This window comes from Rhinichthys klamathensis, unplaced genomic scaffold, assembly GCF_029890125.1.
Source record: "Rhinichthys klamathensis goyatoka isolate OS25496 unplaced genomic scaffold, OSU_Roscu_1.1 h1tg000509l_1, whole genome shotgun sequence".
Lineage (NCBI taxonomy): Eukaryota > Metazoa > Chordata > Actinopteri > Cypriniformes > Leuciscidae > Rhinichthys > Rhinichthys klamathensis.
In genome coordinates, this window is record NW_026606990.1 from 353,918 (window position 1) to 376,158 (window position 22,241).

At 39.1% G+C, this 22,241-nt stretch overlaps 2 protein-coding genes across 5 annotated transcripts in view; both read left to right on the forward strand.

Moving 5' to 3' along the window:
* LOC130072826 (protocadherin gamma-A12-like) overlaps positions 1 to 22,241 on the forward strand; it is a 163,813-nt gene that overhangs the window by 23,330 nt on the left and 118,242 nt on the right. Inside the window, exon 1 of one of the 4 annotated variants that reach the window (XM_056238126.1) lies at positions 1,446 to 3,843. The exons of 2 other annotated variants lie outside the window; for them this stretch is intronic. In XM_056238126.1, coding sequence (XP_056094101.1) covers positions 1,468 to 3,843 — 2,376 coding nt within the window. In that variant the 5' untranslated portion in view covers positions 1,446 to 1,467. Of the gene's footprint in view, positions 1 to 1,445; positions 3,844 to 7,392; positions 9,790 to 22,241 lie in introns of those variants that run through there. One more of the 4 variants, XM_056238128.1, reaches the window with a different exon arrangement.
* Positions 16,029 to 18,486, forward strand: LOC130072855 (protocadherin beta-15). Its single transcript, XM_056238159.1, has one exon. The coding sequence runs from the start codon at positions 16,029 to 16,031 to the stop codon at positions 18,420 to 18,422; it is 2,394 nt and encodes a 797-aa protein (XP_056094134.1). The 3' UTR covers positions 18,423 to 18,486.

The following is a 22,241-nucleotide window of genomic DNA, read 5'->3' on the forward strand; positions in this document are numbered from 1 at the left end:
TTAGAAAATTAAAAAAATGGAACTTGTTTGAAGTTTTTTCATGTTAATTTTCTTTTAAATTATAGAATTCTTTCTGCCTTCTCTGTAACTTAATAAGAAATTACTCTGTAACTTTTGCATTAGGCTACTTTCATCATAGTGTCCTTAATGTGACATATTTTTAGCAGCTTAATTTACCTAGACTTCATTACACAAACTTTTAAAACACCTTTGAGGCGTTAACTTGCCTATGAAATACAGTTATTGGAATGCAGGACAGTGTATCTGTTTTTTTTTAGGTTATACTAACACAGTCTTGATTTACCGATTTTATATGTATTTGTCTTCTAAACTGAGTGCTTTCTTTGGCACCAGACTCTGTTCTTGACAGATCTTTTGTCTCTTTCATTAACTTTTGTTGTAGATACAGTATATGAGTGACATTTTGACATCAGAGATGTACCATGGGTTAAGTTGTCTTACGATTTATTTTTATTTAATTATTTTTTTGGTCATGTTGGCAGTTTTAAGTCATGAGGCATGATTCACAAATCGATGTGTTTTTACCAAACTTATTTACGTACTTATATATCCAAACCGCTATACTGGTTTGGATTTACATAGGTTAAAAGTTGATTGTTGGTGATCTTTAGAGGTAAGAAATCTAATTTCTGCTTCATTCTGTTGAATAATACTTCTTTCTATCTTTTTTTATTATTCATTTAAAATATTGTTTGGATCATTGGTAGACATGTGTCCATGTATTCTACTATTTTAAATATGATCTATCAATGTTAATATTTTAAGTAGTTTTACATTTTCTCTAATCGATGTCTCCTTTATGTATTCTTGGTATATAGATGGAATTAAAGTCGGATGACAGAAATATGCAATTGAGTGTTTTGTAAATGTCCAACAATGTCTCTGTTTGGAAATAGCATAGAGCTGGTTTTCCCTGTCGCTGTCCGTGGTGCTGAACTGGCGTTTACTCATGTTTGAGCGTGTTGCTTTTTACTCTCCTATATTATACCTTACACCAGTCGATCCTGCTGTATCTTTTCTTTTCTTTTTTAATACTACACATACTGTGGTCGTATTTATCTCACACTCTTCAGAAAATGTTACTGCTGGCTTTTGTTTTGCTAAACAATTTTAAGTATACAACCAGAGTTCTTTATATGATGCGACACTTAATCCTGTCAAAAATATATATCAATTCTATGTAGTTTCTTCTTTTTAACTCACAGTGTCGCTGTTTACCTGCAAAACCATGTGTGTGTTCAATACACATCTCTCCACCCTGTTTATGATGTCATGCACAGTTTCAAGCTCATCATGTTATAGAAAATCGTCGACGGTGAGCGAAGGACTATTTCATATATTGGATTTATTTGTTCACTTATGCTTCTTTTACACGTTACTTGTATATCTGGATTTAATTTCTGAACAATTTCTGAAGCATTTTAAACGTTCTGCGGTGCTGGCGAGATGTTTGGCCTTTTGTTCTTCGTGCTGATGGCGCACACCGCTTATGGAGACGTGAGCTATTCTTTCCCGGAGGAGATGAAACGCGGATCTGTGATTGGAAATATAGCAAAGGATCTCGGGCTCGATGTGAACAGACTGTCATCTCGTAATGCTCGTATTGATACTGAAGGTAACAGAAAACGATACTGTGACATTAATCTGAATTCTGGAGAACTGACCGTAGCGGAGAGAATCGACAGAGAGGAGATTTGTAATGAGGGGCTTTCCTGTGCTCTTAATTTTGAATTAGTTCTAGAACACCCATTGGAGATACACCGTGTCACTATTCAAATACAAGATATTAATGATAACATGCCAACATTTCCTAAAGACACGATAAAGCTTGAGATAAGTGAGATATCTAGTAAAGGTGCTCGGTTCCGCGTGAATGAGGCGCATGATGCTGACATAGGACAGAACGGAGTACAAAGCTATTCGATTGAAAATAATAAACATTTTCTTTTATCTGTAAGTACAAAGACGGATGGTGGCAAAAATATTGAGTTGGTGTTAGACAAAGAGCTGGATCGTGAGCATCAGAAAGAGGTGACTTTAATTCTTACTGCGGTAGACGGCGGGACTCCACCGAGATCAGGGACTGTAGCCATACACGTCACTGTGCTGGATGCTAATGATAATGCTCCAGTCTTTAGTCAGGCCGTCTATAAAGTCAGTCTGCCTGAAAATTCTCCTGTAGATACTGTAGTGGTGACCGTGAGCGCTACTGATGCTGACGAGGGACAAAATGGAGAAGTGACGTATGAGTTCAGCCGAATTTCGAGAATTGCGAACGTACTATTTGCTCTAGATCAAAACAATGGAGAGATAAAAGTTAAAGGCCACATTGATTTTGAGCAAGCAGTAAGGTATGAAATGCTTATTGAGGGAAAGGATGGCGCTGGTCTTTCTTCGGACACTAAATTAATCGTAGAAATTACAGATGTTAATGACAATTCTCCAATTATAGTGATTAAGTCTCTGAACAGCCCCGTTCCCGAGAACGCGTTACCCGGTACAGAGGTTGGCATAATTAATGTGCAGGACAGAGACTCTGAGAATAACGGACAGGTGCGCTGCTCTATTCAGCAAAACGTCCCATTTAAACTCGTACCTTCAATCAAAAACTACTATTCTCTGGTGACCACAGGTGAATTAGACCGCGAGCTGCTCTCTGATTATAATATTACAATCACTGCTACTGATGAGGGCTCTCCCCCTTTATCTTCCACTAAGAATATTCACTTGACTGTATCTGACGTGAATGATAATCCACCTGTATTTGAGGAGCAGAATTACAGAGCTCATGTGCAAGAAAATAACACACCGGGCTCCTCTATTTGTTCAGTATCAGCTACAGACCCGGACTGGAGACAGAATGGCACTGTAGTTTATTCTCTGTTGTCCTCTGATGTCAATGGCGCACCGGTGTCCTCCTTTCTATCCATTAACGGAGACACCGGGGTCATTCATGCCGTGAGGTCGTTTGATTACGAACAACTGAAGAGTTTCAAAGTGCTCGTGTTAGCCAGAGACAACGGCTCTCCTCCTCTGAGCAGTAACGTGACCGTGAGTGTCTTCATATCGGATGAGAATGACAACTCCCCTCAGATATTATACCCCTCTCCGGATGGAAACTCCTTCATGACCGAGATGGTTCCGAAAGCTGCGCTGGCGCGCTCCCTGGTCTCCAAGGTGATCGCCGTGGACGCGGATTCTGGACAGAACGCGTGGCTCTCGTATCACATTATTAAAGCGACTGATCCGGGACTTTTCACTATCGGTGTCCACAGCGGGGAGATCAGGACGCAGCGGGACATTTCTGAATCTGACAGCATGAAACAGAACCTTATTGTGTCCGTGAGAGATAACGGACAGCCCTCTCTCTCGGCCACGTGCGCGCTGTATTTACTCATATCAGATAACTTGGCTGAAGTTCCAGAACTGAAAGACATGTCTCATGACGAGAGCAGCTCCAAACTGACGTTTTATTTGATCATCGCGCTGGTGTCCGTTTCCACTTTCTTCCTGACCTTCATCATCATCATCCTGGCTGTGAGGTTTTGTCGCAGGAGAAAGCCCAGACTGTTGTTTGATGGAGCTGTAGCCATTCCCAGCGCGTATCTCCCTCCAAATTACGCAGAGGTGGAGGGCGTGGGAACTCTCCGCAGCGCTTACAATTATGACGCGTACCTGACCACGGGCTCGCGCACTAGTGACTTCAAGTTCGTCAGATCTTATAATGAGGGCACACTGACTGCTGACCTGACTCTGAAAAAGACTCAGTCCGCTGTGGATGATCTTGAAGGACTTGATGCGGAAATCAACGATTCGTTTCAGGTAGGACTAACGAAGTCTTAAATAAATAAATAAATAAGAAATAATTAATATTTTGGGTTTACAGAGTGCTTTCATTGGTAAAAAAGTTATCTTGCTGAACAGATTACGTGACTCATTCAAGATATGAAAATTTTCGATGGTCAGTTTTATCTGAAAAGTAGCTATTTTAAAACTTATTTTTACCTTTTTTTTCCCCACTTTGATCTTTACTTGAAGGGGTGTGCATAAGACTGACACGACACCTTCATAATCATGACAGGACACATGTCTTGAATATGAAGGAGGTTTTATGCATGTTTCTGACAACTGTCATTAAGTGTCATTCGCTCAATTATGACGTTTTTAATGCAAAAATGAAAAAGTTTGAGATGTCTTTGTTATGACAACTTGACATAAACCAATACATCATAACCTGTCAGTGTCTTGGTAATAACAACTTGACATTACCAAGACAACATAAATTGTCATAAATATGTCATAAACATGACATTTCAGATTAATTATCAAACTTAAGAAACCACTTAGCTTTATGGGTTAACATTATATTAAACTGTCATGTGGTTGGTTTTGACATTGGCTGTCATGAGGCCATTATAACTGTGTCATGAATATTTTTCTTGAAATCAACTACAGTGGTACAAATTGAATTTGTCATTAAAGGTTATAATGGCCTCATGACAGCCAATGTCAAAACTGACTGTTTAATATAATGTTAACCCATAAAGCTAAATGGTTTCTTACGTTTGATAATTAATCTGCTATGTCATGTTTATGACATATTTATGACCGGTTGTGTTGTTTTAGTAATGTCAAGTTGTCATGACAAAGACACTGACAGGTTATGATGTATTAGTTTATGTCAAGGTGTCATTACAAAGACATCTCAAACAATGTCATATTTGCATTAAAAATGTCATAATTGAGCGAATGACACTTAATGACAGTTGTCATAAACATGCATGAAACCACCTTCATATTCATGACATGTGTCATGTCATTATTATGAAGGTGTCATGTCAGTCTTATGCACACCCCTTCAAGTAAAGTGTTACCCTTTGTTTTTATTAAACCGGGTTACCGTTTAATGTTGTCTGTTATGTGAAATAATTGTTAATAATTTTTTGTTAAAGGTGTTTAAATTCTCATTTCATGATTTTTAAACACCAGTTCACCGAGAGAGTATGAATGGCATATTTCTGTTTACTGTCCATGGTACTGTACAGGCAGTGTCTGTTGCTGTTGAGGTTTTGCTCTTATACTGTGTAGGTCTGTATACAGTCGTGTCTTTTACAAGTAGATGTTTTGGAAATCGAGCTGGTTCTCTTTTCACATCCTCGGAGAGTGTTTGGTTGTGTCAGGCCTTTTGATTTTGTGAAATAATTAATAAGTAAAATATATTTTGTAAAGTGTTTTATTCATGTTTTGACATTGTTTATTTGATTTTTTTTTCATTCTATTTTTCAGTAGCTAATGAGTTGCTTTTATTTAATTGTCATTATATATAATTGATTGACCCTTTTAGCTGTTTAAAAATATGTCCGATTAATAGGCCTTAATCACAGCAGCGCCATCTTTGATTTTGAATGGAAAGGAAAGCGGCTGATGAAACACTGCAAAAATACTTTCCAAGAAACTTAAGTAGACATAAAACTCCAGACAACATGAGCTGTGGAAAATGATAAGTGTTCTGAGCTTTATAGCTTTTTCCAGTGGATGCCATTGAAAACACTGTGTGTCTATCCCTCACAGCCTTGCTTTTATACCCGTCATGGTGATGCTCTGAATAAGGTATTTACCTCTATCTGTCATAAAATAGCTTTTGAATCCTTTATGGCAATACATTCAACTACAATATGCTGTCTTTAACTATATTTTAGATTCAAAGAACTTAAAGTTGTTGGATATTTTTAAAGAAAGGAATCTGATATGTCGTGTTCTGTTGGCTAACAATTTTTTAAAGCCCATTTTAACTTTTTCTTTGACATCAGTATATCTGTACATGGATTCTGTGTTTTGTAATGCTACAAAATGATATTATTTATTTAAGTAGTTTAGGTGTTACGTTCCCAATTAGATTTCTAGGGACAAAAGGGAAGTAATGTTTTAAAGCAAAGGTTAGCAGCCACAAAGAGAAGGTTTGAACCGTTCTCAGTCCCAGCACTCAGTACACAAAGTAAGATTTCCAATTAAATGTATTTACAATAAACAAATGATAACATAAATACTGTTACAAAAAAGAACTCTAAACAAACAATTCCAGCAAAAAAAAGAAAAAAGAAAAGAAAAGGAGTGTGTTCTTCGGGAGCGGCTAAGACCAAAACAACAAACAAAAGATCACTACTTGGTAGAAGGAAATCTAATTAACCTGCAAAAGTAAATAGAAATAAACAACAGCACTCCAACCTTACTTCCTAACTAACAAAAAACAGGAGAAGATGAGAACAAAAGAAAGTAGCACCCGTCTCCCTATACTGTTTCAACACTCAATAGCGGGCACATAACTCAAAGCTGTGCACTACAGCCACAACACATTTAAGTTTGATTTTAAGTTTAAGCTTAACACACAAAGCCGCACACTACAGCCATAACACCACATTTGAGCTCAAGGCACACCATAAAGTGCAACACTCTGGGACTGGCAGTCTCAACACTCTCAAGCTCTTGGGAGAAGAAATCTCTCACTGGCTCTTGCTAGTTCTGCTTAAATACTGGCTCCTCTTGCCACTGATGAGGAACAGCTGGTAGGTCCCATCACCTATAGATTAGGACAGGGAGGAGCACAGGAAATTGGACAGAACATACAACAAAAACTACAACTCCCAGCAGCCCGTTTGGTCCATTGGCAGCACACACAGTACATCAATGAACGACACATACACCATATTTGTAAAACACAATACGTCCTGGGACGTAGCATTAGGGATTTTCTCATCAATGTCTTTGTTATGGGAAATTTGCTTATAAAAGCAGATTCGTATGTCAGCAACTTTTTAAGCATTCTTTTAGTCTGGTTAGAAACAGCAGGTTTCCCCTGTTGCTGTCCATGGTGCTGCAATGTAAATTACTCTTGATGTTTGGAGTTTTGCTACTACATAATGTAGCTCTTAACTCTCTACCCCGCCTTTTTTTTTTCTTTGGGTTGGGGTGGAGAGATAGCCTACTAAAACTTTGTGGTCGTGTTTATCTTCCACTCATCGGGGAATGTTGCTGCCAGCTCTTGTTTTGCTAAAATAAAAACTTTTTTAAAAAACTATGTAACCGACACCTTACATTGTCATAGAAATTGATGTTCTGCAGTAACTTATTTTCACTCATAGTGTCGCTGTTCACCTGCAAAACAATGCGTGTCTTCAACATCTCTCCACCCTGCTTATGATGTCATACAGGGTTTCAGTCTCGTCTAGTTACAGAAAATCATCGATGGCGACTGATTGCTGCTAATGCTGTCCTTTTTGCTTTTATTCTACATTGAGTTTTATATTGTGTTTTCTTTTACATGTCAAGTGTTGTATTGATGGATTTAATTTCTGCTTAATATCTGAAGCATTTTAAACGTTCTGCGTTTTTGCTGAGATGTTTGGCCTTTTGTTCTTCGTGCTGATGGCGCACACCGCTTATGGAGACGTGAGCTATTCTTTCCCGGAGGAGACGAAACGCGGATCTGTGATTGGAAATATAGCAAAGGATCTCGGGCTCGATGTGAACAGACTGTCATCTCGTAAGGCTCGTATTGATACTGAAGGTAACAGAAAACGATACTGTGACATTAATCTGAATACTGGAGAACTGACCGTAGCGGAGAGAATCGACAGAGAAGAGATTTGTGGAAAGAAAGCTTCATGCGTTATTAAACAGGAGCTTGTGCTGGAAAATCCTCTTGAATCTCGTCGTGTCAACATTAATGTTAAAGATCTAAATGACAATTCTCCTCTGTTTAAAAAGGACCTGATTAAACTCGAGATCAGCGAATCGGCTGTAAAAGGTGCTCGTTATGTATTGGAGGAGGCCCATGATGCTGACATAGGAACGAATTCGGTTCAAAATTACAATTTAGCGCGAAATGAATATTTTGATTTAGCTGTTAACGCAAAAACAACTGGGAAATTTTACGGCGAGTTAGTACTACAAAAGCAATTAGATCGTGAGCAGCAGAAAGAGGTGACTTTAATTCTTACTGCGGTAGACGGCGGGACTCCGCCGAGATCAGGGACTGTAGCCATACACGTCACTGTGCTGGATGCTAATGATAATGCTCCAGTCTTTAGTCAGGCCGTCTATAAAGTCAGTCTGCCTGAAAACTCTCCTCTAGATACTGTAGTGGTGACAGTGAGCGCTACTGATGCTGACGAGGGACAAAACGGGGAAGTCATGTATGAATTTGGGCATATTTCAGAAAATGACATGACAGTTTTTTCTCTCGACCAAAATAATGGAAGAATAACTTTAATAGGGTCTCTTGACTATGAGGATGAATCCTCGTTTGAGCTACCAATTCAAGCCACCGATGGACTTGGCCTGGTATCATATGCAACAGTTGCTATTGAAGTATCTGACATTAATGATAATTCCCCCATTATAGTTATTAAATCACGAAATAGCCCAGTTCCCGAGAACGCATTACCCGGTACAGAGGTTGGCATCATTAATGTGCAGGACAGAGACTCTGAGAATAACGGACAGGTGCGCTGCTCTATTCAGCAAAACGTCCCATTTAAACTCGTACCTTCAATCAAAAACTACTATTCTCTGGTGACCACAGGTGAATTAGACCGCGAGCTGCTCTCTGATTATAATATTACAATCACTGCTACTGATGAGGGCTCTCCGCCTTTATCTTCCACTAAGAATATTCACTTGACTGTATCTGACGTGAATGATAATCCACCTGTATTTGAGGAGCAGAATTACAGAGCTCATGCGCAAGAAAATAACACACCGGGCTCCTCTATTTGTTCAGTATCAGCTACAGACCCGGACTGGAGACAGAATGGCACTGTAGTTTATTCTCTGTTGTCCTCTGATGTCAATGGCGCACCGGTGTCCTCCTTTCTATCCATTAACGGAGACACCGGGGTCATTCATGCCGTGAGGTCGTTTGATTACGAACAGCTGAAGAGTTTCAAAGTGCTCGTGTTAGCCAGAGACAACGGTTCTCCTCCTCTGAGCAGTAACGTGACCGTGAGTGTCTTCATATCGGATGAGAATGACAACTCCCCTCAGATATTATACCCCTCTCCGGAGGGAAACTCCTTCATGACCGAGATGGTCCCCAAAGCTGCGCAGGCACGCTCCCTGGTCTCCAAGGTGATCGCCGTGGACGCGGATTCTGGACAGAACGCGTGGCTCTCGTATCACATTATTAAAGCGACTGATCCGGGACTTTTCACTATCGGTGTCCACAGCGGGGAGATCAGGACGCAGCGGGACATTTCTGAATCTGACAGCATGAAACAGAACCTTATTGTGTCCGTGAGAGATAACGGACAGCCCTCTCTCTCAGCCACGTGCGCGCTGTATTTACTCATATCAGATAACTTGGCTGAAGTTCCAGAACTGAAAGACATGTCTCATGACGAGAGCAGCTCCAAACTGACGTTTTATTTGATCATCGCGCTGGTGTCCGTTTCCACTTTCTTCCTGACCTTCATCATCATCATCCTGGCCGTGAGGTTTTGTCGCAGGAGAAAGCCCAGACTGTTGTTTGATGGAGCTGTAGCCATTCCCAGCGCGTATCTCCCTCCAAATTACGCAGAGGTGGAGGGCGCGGAAACTCTCCGCAGCGCTTACAATTATGACGCATACATGACCACGGGCTCGCGCACTAGTGACTTCAAGTTCATCAGATCTTATAATGAGGGCACACTGACTCCTGACATGACTCTGAAAAATACCCGATCCTCTGATGATCTTAATGGTATTGCCGAGGGAATAGACATAGTTTCACAGGTATGTTAAGTTTTCCGTTTTGATTTTTTCGCAGGTGTTTTTTTCCATATTTTTTTATTTTACCTGCATTGTGTTGTGTTTTAGGGTTAAAGGAATTGTCCATAGTATGTTGGCAATTATGTTCCTGTTTTGGCTCAATTAGGCTCTATTGTCCGATTTAACTCGTTCAGCATGGGGTTTAATTTACTCTGTATTATTTATTTTTTATTTATTTTACGGTTATGGTTAGCCTTAATGGCTGTTTCTTAGCAGTATGCTATCCATTTTATATGTAAAAATGAGCAAACATCGAGGGCTTATTTCATGGCACAGAAGTTTAAATAATAATATTAATGATTTTTGGAAAGAAGTGCGAACTTTTAACAACTGCAGAATATCACTTCCATGTACCTTAAAGGGAGTCTCTGTAACAGAGAATTATGCAGATTTATCTGCATAATGATCTGCATAGTGTCCAAAATGATCTGTATAAGGCATTATTGTGGGTAATGATTCAATAGAGATTATGTCAAATTAGGTGTATCAAGCTATAAGCAAGCTATCTGACAACACAAGTGGCCTATAGACCATATCTCTGTTGAACAACTTAAATAAGTAAGAGGCTAGCCCCCCTTTTAGCTGTCAGTTTTACTTTTTTATGATTCATGGTTTGTTACCAGATTCAATGCAGTCTGTTTTGTTAGTGCCAGTTATTACAGTAAGAACATCTCGAATGGTATAGTTTAGATTATTATAGGCCCATAGCTTTAGCCAGCTTTCTGTTTAAAGTTTTAGAAAATATCTTGCTGGATAGGATAAATGTGTTTATTAACTCTGCAGATTGGTGTTAAAGCCAAACATAGAACTGATCTGTGCATTTATGCCCTAAAGGAAATGGTAAATAAGTATAAAGATAAAAAAGTATCAGTTCTTATGTGTTTTATTGATGCATCCAAAACTTTTGATTGAGTTAACCATGAAAAGTTATTTCTTAAAATGAGACAAAGATGTGTGTCTGAATACATTGTGAGAATTCAGTCAATGCAAGTAAAATGGGCCAATAAAGTTTCTGTCCGTTTTGGGGTTAGTAATAGTGTGAGACAATGAGGGATTTTGCCCCCAGTTCTTTATGTGGATGATTTATCTAAATGATTGAAAGCTTGTAACACTGTGTGTATGATTGGGGATATCTTAGTGAATCATATTATGTATGCAGATGATCTTGTGGTTTTTAGTCCTATAGTGCTGGTCTCCAACAGCTTCTAAACATATTTCTAAACAGCTTCTAAACCTAGACCATATCTCTGTTGAACATCTTAAATATGGAAGTAAGAGGTTAGCCCCCCTTTTAGCTGTCTGTTTTACTTGTTTCATGATTCATGGTTTGTTACCAGATTCAATGCAGTCTGTTTTGTTAGTGCCAGTTATTAAGAACATCTTGAATGGTATAGTTTATATAATTATAGGCCCATAGCTTTAGCCAGCTTTCTGTTTTTATTCAGCTTTCCGTTTCATGGTTGTCACTGTGTATGGCTCTGAACATGATATTATATAATGCTAGTAATATGATTTGCAGAACTAAGGAGGATAAACATTTTCAATTTTCCAGTTTTAAATTGTCTGATAAGATTCTTACTGTGTGTGAAAGTAAAATATCTTGGACATGTTATTACTAAACCTAAACACGTGACAAACAATGAGGATTTTGAAAGGCAGCCTCGAATGATGTATATGCAGGCTAACATACTTTTATGTAAGTTCAGTTCCTGTTTCAGATGAAGTGAAGATGTCATTGTTTAAAGCATATTGTTCACCGCTTTAAACTGCTCATTTGTGGTCAAATTATAGAACAGCAAGTTTACAGAGACTTAAAAGTAGCTGAAAAATATGCAATGAGAATTCTGTTAAGGAGACCTATGGTATAGTGCACGTGAAATGTTTTTGAGTGCAGGAGTTAAGACTTGTCAAGCTTTTACGAAATCTTATGCATACATTTATCTGCCGGCTAAATGTTTCCAAAAATGAGATTATTGTGGGCTTATCAAATATAAGGGTCAGTACTACACCGTTATCAGTCCAACTTGTAGAGACACTGGTATTATTGGATTTTTTGCATTTTCAGTGTCATTCGTTTTATCACATCAGATATATTAGATCTAATTTTCACATTTGTTTATTTCACGGATGTATGTGCTGATGTTTGATATAATCAAATTCAAAATGAGCTTGAAAACAAAACTGTATATTACAGACCACCGCTTGTCGATCATTACAATGAGCATTGACCTCCGTCGGCGCTGTCCGTGGTCCTGATGTGTTGTGGCATGAACTGTAGCGTGTTCAGTCTTGTGAAAAAGATTGTGTATGGATCGTTCAGCGGATTTGTTGGTTTGTTTCGACATGTAGCAATAATATAACGCTCACTTGATCATAGAATTCTCATATCGTTTAATGAGCGTAATTTGACAACACTCGATTTGTTTGTATTTCTAGGTTAAAGGAAGTATTTTGACATAATTTCATCAAGGCGTGTGTTATGAAGATGTTTCGCCACGTTTATACATCTATGAATTAACATCTCATTTGGTCCTCATGGTGTCGCTGTTTACCTGTGCTTCCAATTTCTTTGTGTTATCTCCACCCATTTGCGTTGCTATTTGCCGAATGCATGTCCAGTGAGAGTCTGTACGGAGATTGTCTTTCGTCTTTCTTAGAACAGCTGAATATGAGCTGGTGTTCAAACTGATAGATATTCTTTCTCATTTGCTCGTCATTTTTTTATCAAGTAGTCTTCATTTTGTCCACAACCGAACATGATGGATAAAGGATTGTTGGCGACGATACTCTGTCTTTTCTTCTCCATCTTTTTTATGGCGCACACCGCTTATGGAGACGTGAGCTATTCTTTCCCGGAGGAGATGAAACGCGGATCTGTGATTGGAAATATAGCAAAGGATCTCGGGCTCGATGTGAACAGACTGTCATCTCGTAAGGCTCGTATTGATACTGAAGGTAACAGAAAACGATACTGTGACATTAATCTGAATACTGGAGAACTGACCGTAGCGGAGAGAATCGACAGAGAGGGGCTTTGTGGAAAGAAAGATTCGTGTGTTTTAAAACAAGAGCTGGTGCTGGAGAATCCTTTAGAATTACATCCTATTACTCTTCGGGTTCAAGATGTCAACGACAACAGTCCTTATTTCGGTAAAGATGTGATTAATCTGGAGATAAATGAATCCGCCGATAAAGGCAAGCGCTTCCTGCTTGAAGAAGCAAACGATGCGGATATTGGGCAAAATTCTGTACAAAGCTATTCAATTCAAAATAATGAATATTTCGTTTTGTCAGTGCAAAGTAACTCTCTTGGAGAGAAATACGCCGAAATCATTTTAAATAAAGAGCTTGATCGTGAGCATCAGAAAGAGGTGACTTTAATTCTTACTGCGGTAGACGGCGGGACTCCACCGAGATCAGGGACTGTAGCCATACACGTCACTGTGCTGGATGCTAATGATAATGCTCCAGTCTTTAGTCAGGCCGTCTATAAAGTCAGTCTGCCTGAAAATGCTCCTGTAGATACTGTAGTGGTGACAGTGAGCGCTACTGATGCTGACGAGGGACAGAATGGGGAAGTGACGTATGAGTTTGGTCATGTTAAGGAAGACTATAAACATTTGTTTTACCTTGATCGTAAGACAGGTGTCATCAGCATAAAAGGGCCACTAGATTTTGAGGAAGAAGCCACATTTACTCTGCGAATAATAGCTAAAGATGGTTCAGGTCTAACGTCTTACTCAAACGTTGTAATCGGTGTAAGTGACATTAATGATAACGCCCCTATAATAATAGTAAAATCACTTAATAGTCCTGTTCCTGAGAACGCGTTACCCGGTACAGAGGTTGGCATCATTAATGTGCAGGACAGAGACTCTGAGAATAACGGACAGGTGCGCTGCTCCATTCAGCAAAACATCCCATTTAAACTCGTCCCTTCAATCAAAAATTACTATTCTCTGGTGACCACAGGTGAATTAGACCGCGAGCTGCTCTCTAATTATAATATTACAATCACTGCTACTGATGAGGGCTCTCCGCCTTTATCTTCCACTAAGAATATTCACTTGACTGTATCTGACGTCAATGATAATCCACCTGTATTTGAGGAGCAGAATTACAGAGCTCATGTGCAAGAAAATAACACACCGGGCTCCTCTATTTGTTCAGTATCAGCTACAGACCCGGACTGGAGACAGAATGGCACTGTAGTTTATTCTCTGTTGTCCTCTGATGTCAATGGCGCACCGGTGTCCTCCTTTCTGTCCATTAACGGAGACACCGGGGTCATTCATGCCGTGAGGTCGTTTGATTACGAACAGCTGAAGAGTTTCAAAGTGCTCGTGTTAGCCAGAGACAACGGTTCTCCTCCTCTGAGCAGTAACGTGACCGTGAGTGTCTTCATATCGGATGAGAATGACAACTCCCCTCAGATATTATACCCCTCTCCGGAAGGAAACTCCTTCATGACCGAGATGGTTCCCAAAGCTGCGCTGGCGCGCTCCCTGGTCTCCAAGGTGATCGCCGTGGACGCGGATTCTGGACAGAACGCGTGGCTCTCGTATCACATTATTAAAGCGACTGATCCGGGACTTTTCACTATCGGTGTCCACAGCGGGGAGATCAGGACGCAGCGGGACATTTCTGAATCTGACAGCATGAAACAGAACCTTATTGTGTCCGTGAGAGATAACGGACAGCCCTCTCTCTCAGCCACGTGCGCGCTGTATTTACTCATATCAGATAATTTGGCTGAAGTTCCAGAACTGAAAGACATGTCTCATGACGAAAGCGGTTCCAAACTGACGTTTTATTTGATCATCGCGCTGGTGTCCGTTTCCACTTTCTTCCTGACCTTCATCATCATCATCCTGGCCGTGAGGTTTTGTCGCAGGAGAAAGCCCAGACTGTTGTTTGATGGAGCTGTAGCCATTCCCAGCGCGTATCTCCCTCCAAATTACGCAGAGGTGGAGGGCGCGGGAACTCTCCGCAGCGCTTACAATTATGACGCGTACCTGACCACGGGCTCGCGCACTAGTGACTTCAAGTTCGTCAGATCTTATAATGAGGGGACACTGACTGCTGACCTGACTCTGAAAAAGACAGCTTTGGATGATCTTGAAGGGCTTGATGCAGAGGCTATGCAAGAAAGCACCTCTGAAAATAAGGTATGAATTTGGTTCCGCATTTTCTTAATGCGAACTGTATCATCACCATGAAATTTCATTTACACTTACTTTTAAGGATTTGTTGGTTTAATGGCATTGCAAAAATTTGATTTTGGAGCAGTAGTCATCAAATCTTGCTAATCAGAAAGATCTATAAACTGCTACTTTTCTCACCTTGGCAACCATTCATATGGAATTCTTATTTTTTTCTTATTGTTCTGTGTTGAGGTTACAAACTGGCTTTACCAGTCAGTGCATTGCCTTATAACTATCCATTTGACCGGTATTAGAAGTTTTCATAGAATTTGAAATAGTGGAATAGTTTTGAAAACCTTTCCAGAAGGGAATTTTAATTTGGTATCCATTAAAACCTAGTGTGGATAATTATTTATTTTTTTATGAATTTGAGAGTTTCTTATGATACCGTTTTAAGTTAAGATGTTTGTTCAGTTCTTAAAAAAAAAAAAAAAAAACATTGTTAAAAAAAATTCAAACCTGATTTTGGCCCCTGAAATAAAATTTAGCAAGTAAATATTGATATCTATTTAATATAATCTTTCAGTATTAGTCATTACTACTCCTATGTTCTTACTGAGAGATTATGTAAAATAGATATCAATATTTATTTGCTAAATTTTTCTATATATATATATATGTGTGTGTGTGTTGAAAGAGTTTGTGTGTCTGTAACTCTTGCATTTGGTCTCTGGGTGACGCTCTCATGTTATGAACAGCTTAGGAAGAAGTGATCTCATCTGTACCATGTGCCCTGATGCCCCAGTTTAATCAGTGTTGCACAGCGAGGAGAGGAGAGGAGAGGAGAGGAGAGGAGAGGAGGGAGAGATGAGGGATGGATGGGGAGGGGAGTGCTGTAGGCGTGCAGAGAAAGAGAGAGAGATGAAAATAAAACTCTAAGCCGACAGGAGCAGGCATCAGAGCACTGTCTGCCCCATTGAGGATCTATTCCGAATGCGCTTTTATCCACATTATTTTTATTCTTTATTATTTAAATGTAACCATTTAATATTTGACAACATGATTTGTTTGTCAAGATGCGTACTGGCACGTTTCTGTCTTCAGCTTTGCGTCTGCTTCATTTGCATGTGTGGTTCTCTTGCTGAAGTGCGTTATTCGCTTCCAGAGGAGATGCAGCAAGGCTCCATCATCGGCAATGTGGCCAGAGATTTGGGAATAGATGTGACGGAGCTCATGAGACGCAATGCTCGAGTTGTTGCTGAGGGGAGCCGACAGTTCTGCGAGCTGAGGCTAGAAACAGGCTCTCTGTTGGTGAGCGAGAGAATGGACCGCGAGGAGCTTTGCTCACAGTCTGCACCCTGCGTCCTGCAATTTCAACTGCTACTGGAGAATCCGCTCAAAGTGTACAGTCTCCTCTTGGACATCCAGGACATCAACGATAACAGCCCAGCGTTTGATAACGGTCAGATTGAGCTTGAGCTACTGGAGTCAACGGTCCTCGGGAGGCGTTTTCCACTTGAAAGTGCTCACGATCCTGACATAGGAGCTAATTCTGTTCAGCATTATCAACTCAGTGGGAGTGAATATTTTGCTTTAGAGATGAATACTCAGGTGGACAGAAATGCATATCCTGAATTGGTACTCAAAAAGCCTTTGGATCGAGAAAACCAGGCCGATCACTTTCTGACCCTAAGTGGAGTGGATGGTGGCCGGCCTGCTCGTTCCGGAGCGGCTTCGATTCACATTCACGTGTTAGACGCTAATGATAATGTCCCTGTGTTCAGTCAAAGGGTGTATAAAGTCGGCGCACGAGAAAATTCAGCTCAAGGTTCTGTGTTGGTTAAATTAAATGCAACCGATTTAGACAGCGGGATTTACGGGGAAGTTAGTTACTCTTTCAGTCACGTGCCTGATAAGACGAGAGGGATTTTAGAGGTTGACCCTGTGACAGGAGAGGTGAGGGTCATGGGCGCATTGGATTACGAGGAGGCCAGTTCTCATGAGCTGGATGTTCAAGCCAAAGATGGAGGAGGACAGTCTTCTCACTGTAAACTCATCATAGATGTGACAGATGTGAATGACAATGCACCCGTTATTGCAGTTAAATCAAATTCTGCTACTGTGCCAGAAGACGCTTCACCTGGAACCATGGTGGCTTTGCTAAATGTTTATGACCTTGATACCGGCACCAGTGGCCGGGTCACATGTGAGATATCTGACGATGTGCCATTCAAGCTCGTTTCAGAAGTGAAGAATTACTTTATGCTTGTGATTGATGGAGTTTTAGACCGGGAAAAGAGTCCCCGCTATAACATAACCGTGACTGCATTGGATGCTGGAACACCCCCTTTATTCAGCAGCAAAACTGTAGCCATAACAGTCACAGACGTGAATGATAATCCTCCTATTTTTAGACACAGTGACTACAGCATCCAGTTTGCAGAAAATCAGCCTCAGGGAACCCCAGTCATTAAAGTCAGAGCTGACGATGCAGATGAGGGGCAGAATGCCAGAATCCTGTATTCTCTTTCAGAAGAGGCAGCTTCTCTTTTCTCCATTAACACAGAGACCGGTGAGATATTTACCCGACAGCCCTTTGATTACGAAACGTCCACTCACTTCCATGTTCCAGTGATGGCACGAGATGGAGGCAGCCCTCAGTTCACTAGCACATGCACTGTCCAGGTCTTTATTGCAGATCAGAACGACAATGCTCCGGTTGTTCTTTACCCAGTTCAGTTTGATGGATACCTTGCAGATGACCTTGTGCCCCGAGCTGCTCCTGCAGGTTATTTGGTCACTAAAGTGGTTGCTGTTGATGCAGACGCAGGGCACAATGCATGGCTGTCCTATCGAGTCTTGAAAGCCACGCAGTCTAATTTGTTCGTTGTTGGGCTGCACTGTGGGGAAATTCGGACACTAAGACCATTTGCAGAAGATGATGAGATCAAACAAACCTTGCTAGTCTCTGTGAGTGATAACGGGCCTGAGTTTTTGTCTGCCACTGCAACTGTCAATATTATGATTGAAGATGGCTTGCCAGTCATCGATGAGCTCTTTGCACGTGGCATGGAAGAGTCACATGCTCACAGGGACCTTATTCTGTATTTAATACTGGCTCTGGCAGGCGTGTCCAGTCTTTTCTTTGTGCTCATCATTGCTATGGTCTATTTGAAATTATGTAGACACAGATACATGTATCGCTCAACTGCAAACTTACCCGTTTTCCCTCCTACCTACGGACCACCTGGCTACTCCGACGTGAGCCGCTTCAATACTTTGCAGAAGGATGATCGCTATAATTCATTCTTAACCACAGGCTCGTGGAGAGGGGACTTTAGATTCGGCTCTGACTTTGTTGATTTTGACATGCCGAATAAGAGCGGGACGTCAGGGCATGTGGGTGGCCGCAGCACCGCACGTGCAACGCTCTTAGTGCCACATAAATTCTAACCCAGATGGTTTGACCCTGACAATCATACAGACAATCCTTTAAAAAAAGCCTTTATTCAAGCAAATGACAATGTCCTTCTCTATAGGCATTAACCCGTTTCATGAAAACACATTACAGTGAATCCTTCACTTTTGTTTTATGTCCTTTTATGCTTTGATTCTGCATGTGACAAGATATTGACATCCATAATCATTTTTTTTACACAATGTTTTATAATTGCACTTTAAAGACTTTTGTGTGCTCTTTAATATTGTATGCGGATCTGCTTTAATGTATTATTTTTTAAAAATAATAAGAAAATGTATTGAATAATATATATATATATATATATATATATATATATATATACTGTATTATTCAATACATTTTTTATTCTAACCCAGGCTCAAATATATACAGCACTGTGTATATATATATATATATATATATATATATATATATATATATATATATATATGCTTAAAAAGTTTACACAACCCTTGCAGAATCTGTGAAAATGTGAATAATTTTAACAAAATATGAGGGATAATACAAAATGCATGTTATTTTTTATTTAGAACTGTCCTGAATAAGATAATTTACATAAAAAATGTTTACATATAGTCCGAAAGACAAAAAAAAATAGCTGAATTAATAAAAATGTTCAATAGACCCCGTTAAAAAGTTTTAGAACGGGATGAAGATGTCCAATTTTTTCTTATTTTGTTTAAATGTCAATTGTTTTCATTTTATTACTGCCCTTCAGAAGCAACAGAATATACTTACATGTTTCCTTGAAGACAAATTAAGTACAATTTACCTTGATCTTCAAATTCAAAAAGTTTTCATTTTTATAAATGAAGCTATTTTTTGTCTTGTGGACTATATGTAAAAAAAAAAAAATCTATATATATATATATATATATATATATATATGTAAAATATCTGGACAGTACTAAATAAAAAAAATTTATGATCCCTCTTATTTTGTTAAAATGATTCATATTTTCACAGATTCTGCAAGGGGTGTGTAAACCTTTGAGCAGCACTGATGTCACAATGAGCACAGACTTTCCTTTTTTTCTTTGGAAGCCATGAATGTCAGTCAGTTATTTTATTTTTATTATTAAGAGGTTTGCACAAGAGTTAACTGTAAACTGCATTCTTTGACTGCAGATATTTTCTGCTTCTGCCCATCATACCCTCGCTCTGTTTAGGACTATCACTCTGTAGTCTCTCTCTCTCTCTCTCTCTCTCTCTCTCTCTCTCTCTCTCTCTCTCTCTCTCTCTCTCTCTCTCTCTCTCTCTCTCTCTCTCTCTCTCTCTCTCTCTCTCTCTCTCTCTCTCTTTCTCTCTCAGACTGAAAGATTAAATGGTTGAAAGATGTTACATTTCACGTAAACCCTCTTCTGCTTCTGTGAACCAGATTTATCACAAATTTATCTTCATCTGTCTTTCCGTACTCTTTACTCCGTGCTTTATTTTTGATTTTATACATATTAAGCTGACGTGTTATGAAACCTAATTTCTTATCCTTTCTCATAAATGTGCAATGTCATCTATGTGCAATTTGTTACTGGTGATTTTACCTTTAAAGTTCAAAATAATAAATATTTCCTTTGAACCTTTACAATAGACAAACTGTGAATGTATAATTCATTTACACAAACACACATTTTTACCAGAAGATGTTGATCTGTAAGTATTTAGTTATTGATATGAACCAGAATCACTGTCACTGGAGGTGTCTACATTTATACTTTAGATATTTTAACACTTACTCTGCATAGTGCTGTGTGTGTGTGTGTGTGTGTGTGTGTGTGTGTGTGTGTGTGTGTGTGTGTGTGTGTGTGTGTGTGTGTGTGTGTGTGTGTGTGTGTGTGTGTGTGTGTGTGTGTGTGTGTGTGTGTGTGTGTGTGCATTATGTGCTTTGTAAAGTGACTTTCAGCTTTAGGAGTTATATTAATAAAAATATTTATCAAAAGAGGCACAATCGGACCATCTCTTTTAAGTGGGAAATTACGAAATACTGCATGCAACATTAGACACATTTATGAATGATTTTGTTGATTATTCAGTAGAAATGTTCAACATCATACCATTCAGCAGTCTTAGTGTCCCAGTATGTGTGCCCTGTTTTTAACCAAATATGTTTGTGGATATGCTTGTCTTTCAATCCAGGTATCATATGATGCAATTGTAATGGCCTTTCACCTTAAAGTTGTTCATAGTTAAATTGTTGCTTGAAAGCTTAGTACTAAATTATGTTATTTCATGAGTTACGCTGGTCATACGTTCGGTTAGTAATTCATACCATATATCTTTGGCAGTGCTATTGTTAGCTTCACTTTTGCTCTAAAGCAGATATTTCTATTGCAAGGTTTAAAGTTACTAAGAAATGTTGCTATACTACAAGTGTAAAAGTGTTAGTGTAATGCGATTATCTTCATTTAACATTTTTATTACATTTACCACTAAGATACTTTGCCATGAAGATGAGTCTAAAAATGATGAGTTTTTATGACATATCTAACCATCATTTAGCAACTGTCCAGACTCATGATTTGAGCTTCTAATCTAGGATAAAGGATGATTTAGTCTCGTGACTATAAGGCCACGTGTAAACTGTTTGATTAAATGTAGAGTTAGATACAGAGTAATGTTTTCTCTGAGCAGATGTTTGTGTGTTGTATAACCGTGACTGTGCACTGAGCTCATCTGCAGTGTATAAGATGTTCTGACATGCCTTTAATCGGGCCATGAACGCCTGATGCATACACGTGAGCATACACAATGCCACAATAATGCTACAACAGGGAGACTGGGGTGAATTTGCAAATAAATTTCAATCAAATGTCATTCTGAGCTTAATTTAGGGATTTTCAAGTGACATTAATTTAATTAGCATCAGATCTTCGGATGGTTAATATACCACTTTAAAAAAAAAAAACATAAAAAGTGTTTCATTAAATGAATCATAGTTGTTGACTTAACAATAGTTGTTCTGAGTGCCAGTTATGAATGTATGGAATATACATGTAGTTAAATGCTTGGTATCACTCTCAGAAAAAGGTACAAAAGGGGTCACTTGGACGGTTACCCTTTCAAAAGGTACACCCTTGTACCTTATTTACCCTTAAAGGGTGCATATAAGTATCTTATGTTAGTACCTAAATGATACATATTACAGTTTTTTACAATCACTTTGCTACTATTTTCAGAACCTTGATGTCATTTTTCAAAACTCTAGACAACTCAAAACGGTTATCACTTGTAACACAGGCTGTCTAATGTTCAAAACATTGCATTGTGCATTCACATCTTTAAAGAAATTTTGCACTTGCACAATCATTGGTTCAAAAAACAAATTTACTGTGAAATACCATTGAAACATAACTATTGATCACCCACACACAAGCAACCGATAGTTTCACTGTGTCATTGTTCGTACAATCATTAAATATTGTAGAACAAAATAGGTGATCCAGGTTTCATTATGGTCTACATGTACAGTAAATACATCTCTGTAAAAGCACTGCAGTAGTAGAGAGAATACACACATAGTGGAATCACTGAACAAAGTGTGTAATATATTGATGCAAAACACTACAGTGCAATCACAACACAGGTTTATTGGAATCAAAGCAAAAATATTAAATATTAGGCTACATCCATGGATATTGTAGTCTAATTGGTTCATGCTCCACGCTAATTGGTGACAATGAATCTCGTTATCTTGAAACTTTCATGATTTACTGTAAACATGGAAGATTGTGTGTCTGTTTCCATACAACTATGCATTAAGAGTAATGCAACAGTTACTTATCATTTTGAGCAGT

Excerpts from the sequence above, each read along its gene's own strand:
- LOC130072855 (XM_056238159.1), top strand. The coding sequence starts at position 16,029 with ATGATTTGTTTGTCAAGATGCGTACTGGCACGTTTCTGTCTTCAGCTT.